The 6,000-nt window shown below is 38.9% G+C and overlaps 1 protein-coding gene across 13 annotated transcripts in view; it reads right to left on the bottom strand.

Annotated features, from left to right (window-relative positions):
• Positions 1 to 238: 238 nt before the first annotated feature.
• Positions 239 to 6,000, bottom strand: part of SRPK2 (SRSF protein kinase 2) — a 273,846-nt gene continuing 268,084 nt past the window's right edge. For 10 of the 13 annotated variants that reach the window (XM_039517267.1, XM_039517333.1, XM_039517285.1 and 7 more), the window contains one exon: positions 1,668 to 1,852. In XM_039517267.1, coding sequence (XP_039373201.1) covers positions 1,668 to 1,852 — 185 coding nt within the window. Of the gene's footprint in view, positions 1,853 to 6,000 lie in introns of all 13 variants that reach the window. The other 3 variants (XM_039517259.1, XM_039517323.1, XM_039517314.1) reach the window with 1 other exon arrangement.

Below are 6,000 nucleotides of genomic sequence, written 5' to 3'. Positions count from 1 at the left end.
CTTAAACAAATTCTGTGGCATACCATTTCTGAGTCTGAACAAGCAATGAGTTAACGGTTGCAGGTGCAATTTTAGCTCTAATGTATTAAATAAAATATTTTCAGCAAGTATACAGAAATTTTACAAAAGAATTGTCAAATGGCATTTCCAGTATTCTAGGCTGAAAAACCTACTGTGAAATGTGACTATCGAACAGTTGGATTTACCATTATCAAGCATTTGAATGACCAGCACAATGTCTGAAAAAACAAAACACTTTTAATTAGACAACTGCAAGCACCTCAAACAATTGGTTATTGTTACAACACAGAGCTATCTTCTCACAATCTAGTTATTGCAAAGGCATGTGAATAAACTTAAAACGGACAGTCAAAAAAGTGGCACCATAATTATGTAAAACCAGAAATAAACTTACATTCATCCCACTGACTTCTAAAAGAGGGCAAAATACACCTCCATATTTTACATTCTAAAATCTGTATTGCCTATGACTTTGAGTCTATTTAGCTTATTCACCCCCTCCAAACATTTACAATTTTGAGTGCAACTTACAAAGGGCAAACTAATTGCTATATATGTCAATTCATGAGGGGGAAAAGCCAGTGCAATTTGTTTTAGGAGCATGTAAAGCTATGAATGGAATGAACATGAGCTGTTTCAGAAGTTTGATTATTTTGTCCTCTAAATTATATTTGCTTTTTGGTTGATCCTTTTTGTATCCCAAGCACATATCAGTAATCCTAGACAGAATATTTCCCATGCTCACTTTTAATCTTTTGGGTATAGTACAAATTACAGTGCTTATAAAAAGGCAACACCATATGGTACCATGTCTTCACTATCACATTGTAAGGGAAATTGCTATTTTCTCTTTAAAAGTACTTAAAATAGGCAAAAATTCTAAAAGGGAGTGCTAAATGATAATGCATACTTTATCATTAGAAAGAAGTCTAGCCTTCCTTTAAAGTGCCATTTGTGGAATGAAGTCTTGTAAACCAGAGCCACTTTGTTTATAATCTAATGTACAGGAACTTCTACAAAATGGAAAGTTTACACAAATCCTTAAAGCAGCTTGAAGTCCGCTACATGCAATTTGTATGCTACAAAGCTCTTTAAACTTAGTAGCTTTACTCTGAAATCCGAGTCCCCATCCCATATTTAAATGGAAATAAACATTTACAGGGTGCATTTACATACACTATAATACAAGAATGATGTCCCTTTGTCAGAAAATAAAATTGTACAATTCCTTGCCATTTCTCAGTTCTGACTTGATAATGTCAAACTTGCAAATTATATAATACTTAGCTAAAATATTTCATCATAAATAGTTACAAAACCTGCCAAAACACAGAGGGGTGGGGGGGTTAGTTTGTTCAAAAGTTTGACATTTGAATGCCACACAACACAAGAAATGATGCTTAAAGACACGTTAAGTGTTTTCTGAAGAGAGTGGGTCAGTAAACTACCAGCTGAAGACAAGACTACCCTTCCCCAAGAATACAGTGCACAAAAAGCAAAATGTCAAACAGTACCTCAAAGCAAAATAAAGGTCTGAGGATGAAGCCAGCTCACTTGTGATCCTGTTAAAGAATTTGTGACAGTCACCATTTAGGTCCGATGCACTGGAAGTGGTTGCTGGTTCAATGTTACGTTTGAAGATTCTGCTAAGAATTCAACCATGGATGCCTAAGGCATTCTCCAGCTGAAGCTCGTTTTTCTGGAACCATTTCTAGCATGGGGATCAGGAAATCTGTGAACTGTGCAGCATCTTCATGAGGCCAACCATATTTTTCCACAAGCACATCAAAGAGGCTCCAAGGTTTTAGCTTGGTAATGTGCCGGAGTTCTCCTGCATATAAAAATGTTCTGTTAGAAAGCTCTCATTATCCTTGATTATTGTTCAGTCTCTCTTCCCGCTGCCTGCCTAGTTTAGGCAGGCAGGCTAGTGTAGTATGTTACTACGGTTCTCCCTGAAAATAAACCCATCTGGTGTTTTATTCAGTTGACAAAAATGAAAAAAACCTTAAAGCACATTCTGAAGGCATTATTTCCTTTGAAATTAGTATACTAGACCTGAAAACCATTGTAAACATACTTCTATTATATTCCTACCGTCATGCATTCTGCCTTCCTTTTATAAGAAAGCATGTACTTACAATATACTTAGTGATACTGGCTTTAAAAAAAACTAACCTCTCAAAGAAAAGCTAAATAAAATTAAAGTGAATACTAATAAAATCATCTGCAACAGTGGAGGTTTCTAGTATCAAACACAATGAAATGCACTTTAGTTTGGTATCAATAGGTACAGTATGTCCTATTGCTAACACTGTATGCAAAGACTATCTGAAAGAGTCATTTATCATTCATGACACTGAAGCAAATTAAGACAACACTTTTCCAGTTTATACTGGTGAGTTCCCTGAGTATTGCTATGAATATTACTATTTACAAAACGAGAATACCTTGTCTTTACATAAAATAGAGTTTTCATTTACTCTATTTTGTCAACTGACAATTGTATCTCATCAAAAAAACAAAACAAAAATTAGAAAGCCCAAATTAAGAATTGACTTCACACACACATTTTTTTGGAACATTAGCAATTGCAGATGTGGTCACGCAAACAACTTTAGCTCTGTCCCTTCTCATACTATCCCAATACAGCTTCTTATTCTTATTTATCCATTACTCAGATACATCACCAGTGACAAAATACACAAAATTTCTCTCAATAAATTTGTGTGATGGCAGGATAAGGTTTCTGATTGTTCCCATGGTCTCACTATGGAGGCTGAGCAAAGGCTGTTTGCCTACTCCCAACATTTGGATGTTTTTGTAAAATGGAGCCTGAATTTGACATGACAAGTCTCAGGGTTAGTGCATTCTGCGGCAACTATAACATTCTCTACGGGTCTTTGGCTGAGGGGTAGATACGGTGATCACACTCTAGGTAAAAGTTTTCTGCAAGAAATTCCACTAGGACTTTTTAAATGTTTTAACAATTGCTCAATGACAAGTATCCATCCCTTCTGCTGTTCCAAGTTCTGACATGACTGGCAGAGCTTGCAAGCTAATCAGGAATGGACCCCATTTTTTCCTAAACTGTCTTGCTTCCTCATTTCTATTCTCCATACTAACTCCTTTTCCCTTCGCTTCTCCTTCCAGAAAAAACCTACCTGCACCCCCCTAGGGTTTCCTGCCAACTGCGCCCAGCCTCACGTCCTTTCGCACATGGACCATGCACACTTTTCAAAGTGTGTATCAAACTGATGTGCATGTAGTATGCATGCATCAAACTGGTATGTATTATCTAACTCGTGTGTATTATATACACTTCCAAACACATACAGGTATCTATGTACGTGCTTTTGTATTCTCACAAGAATACCATTAAATAGCTACATGTTCTCTTGCAAAACCTAGGGCAAGCGCTTCTACTCGTTAGGGATGCCCGGGGGGTTGAAATTTGAAGTTTTTATGTGAATGTTTCAGAGATATGACAAGTCAAGTAGTAGTAGAAAATCTATGAAAAGTGAATAATTAGGACATTTTAAAGCATCCCTCAAATGCCTTGTGATGGGCCCTAAACTTGCCAGAAATATTCTGCCCTAAAACGAGCTGTGGCCCAGGATTATTTTAGTTTTGATGAAGTTAGGGAAGAAAAAATGATATTGAAAACTGGGTTTGTAACAGGATTGGCTTCAACTTTAACTACACCCAGACCATCACCCCTCCAATAATTTAACGGAAACTTCTTCCCCTTCCCCTTCAATTGAGTCAGGCGTCAGCAACCTTTCAGAAGTGGTGTGCTGAGTCTTCTTTTATTCACTCAGATTTAAGGTTTTGTGCGCCAGTAATACATTTAAATGTTTTTAGAAGGTCTCTTTCTATAAGTCTGTAATATATAACTAAACTATTGTTGCATGTAAAGTAAATAAGGTTTTAAAAATGTTTAAGAAGCTTCATTTAAAATTAAATTAAAATGCAGAGCCTCCCCCCACCCCCACCCGGACCGGTGGCCAGGACCTAGGCAGTGTGAGTGCCACTGAAAATCAGCTCCTGTGCCGCCTTCGGCACTCGTGCCATAGGTTGCCTCCCCCTGAATTAAGTAGTGCTGAATGTCCAATTTAAACCCACAAAAAGTATGTTCATAATTAAAGCTGAAAAAAGAATTCCTAGAAATGCAATCCATAACTGTAAAAGGCACGACAAATCAGCAGCAATAAAACAGGGGTTTTATGTAACCATCTCACTGAAATTTCTTTGATCATGCACTTTTTCTTGAAAACACATACACTCCTAAAAACAGACTTGTTCAAAAGCTTTATGATTAATTCTGGCAGAGCCATGTGCAGACACACCTGCTAGAAAACTCCTGTGTCACGCATCCCTAGCTGTACATAAGTTTTTTCACAGCCTCGGCTCCCCCAAACGTCTGAAGAGCTTTCTGCAATGGGAGTAAGGGAGGATGTTCTGGGGGCAAGGGTCCACCTGTTTTTGCATTATTCCTTTCCCTCCACTCTGTCAAATAGCTAGTGGTATTTTTTTCACTAACAACCTCCAAAGGCATACTTAACAGTTATGCTAGCCTAGCCAGCATTTTATGAAATAGATTTAACTCATGAGGAAATGTAGCCTTAGTAAATACCAGTTCATCCATAGAGTTTGTGGTGGGGGAGTGGGGGGAAGAAACTCAGATCTTGAACAACACAAGGCTTTTTTCACGTTCTATCCCAAATACCCAGTCATCTTTAGGAAAAAAATATCTACCCAAACTGTGAATGGAAAAGGAGTTTAATGGAGAGGGTACTGACCTCTTAGGAGGAGGATGAGTGGGATGCCTGGCACTAAGTGGTGACCATACTGAGACCATTTAATATGGGCCATGATGAATAAAATCAATTTCATTAAAGTGTTTGTAGAACCCTAAAGGACAGGGGGCAATCAATGGGGATTGTCAAACATGTAATCAGATTTGACTGAAGATCTGATGCCTGCAGCACAAGAAGAATCTCACTTATAAATAAATTAAATTAATTAATGGAGATATCCTATCTCCTAGAACTGGAAGGGACCTTGAAAAGTCATCAAATCCAGCCCCCTGCCATCACTAGCAGGACCAAGTACTGATTTTGCCCCAGATCCTTAAGTGGCCCTCTCAAGGATTGAACTCACAACCCTGGGTTTAGCAGGCCAATGCTCAAACCATTGAGCTATCCCTCCCGCCCCCCTGTCCTCAGGTCCAAAAGATGGCTAGTGGAAGCAACAACCCCCAGGCTAAGTCAATGGATCCATCCCAACTGAATCAAAGCCTGACCAAGAAGGTTCCCAGATCCATGCACTAGCAATTGAAGTAAGAAGAGTCAGGGGGAGAAATGTAACTGCTGGGGCATGAAGATTCTAAAGATGATGACCTGCAAAGCCTAAGAGGTCAACACTCTCCAGAACTTCAGCTGAAACCAAAACAGGAGCTCGATAACAGTCTATCATCAGTACTGTGGGCAGAAGAACCAAGAATAAATCTCCTTCCAGACCCAGAGGACTCTAAGTCAGAGATAGAACTTCTCCACTTCTCATAGACAAACAGAAACTTAGCACTCAAGTCACTCAAGATCCATATGTAGGAATGGTTATGAAATTAAAACAATTAGTTTGGTTAAGAAAATAATGGCTGCTTTATGGTTTGTGGCTAGAAAGGAAAATGCCCCAATCAGCAAATAAAAGAAAGCCTTGACAATCATAAGAGGAAGTTACTCACCTTGTGCAGTAACGATGGTTCTTCGAGATGTGTCCCCCTATGGGTGCTCCACATAGGCATGTCTGCGCCCCTCTACTATTGATTGGAGATATTTGGTAGCAGTGTCTGTTCAGCCCGCACATGCTCTTTCCCTCCTTTGTGTTGTGCCTTGAGGCTAGTTAGCGTTGCATAGGCAAACCACTTCTCTACCACAAAGCCTCCACTGAGAACTCCAAAGTAGAGGGGGGATGGGTGGG

The sequence above is a fragment of the Mauremys reevesii genome, linkage group 1, assembly GCF_016161935.1.
Source record: "Mauremys reevesii isolate NIE-2019 linkage group 1, ASM1616193v1, whole genome shotgun sequence".
Lineage (NCBI taxonomy): Eukaryota > Metazoa > Chordata > Testudines > Geoemydidae > Mauremys > Mauremys reevesii.
This window is presented reverse-complemented; position numbering and strand designations above follow the sequence as displayed.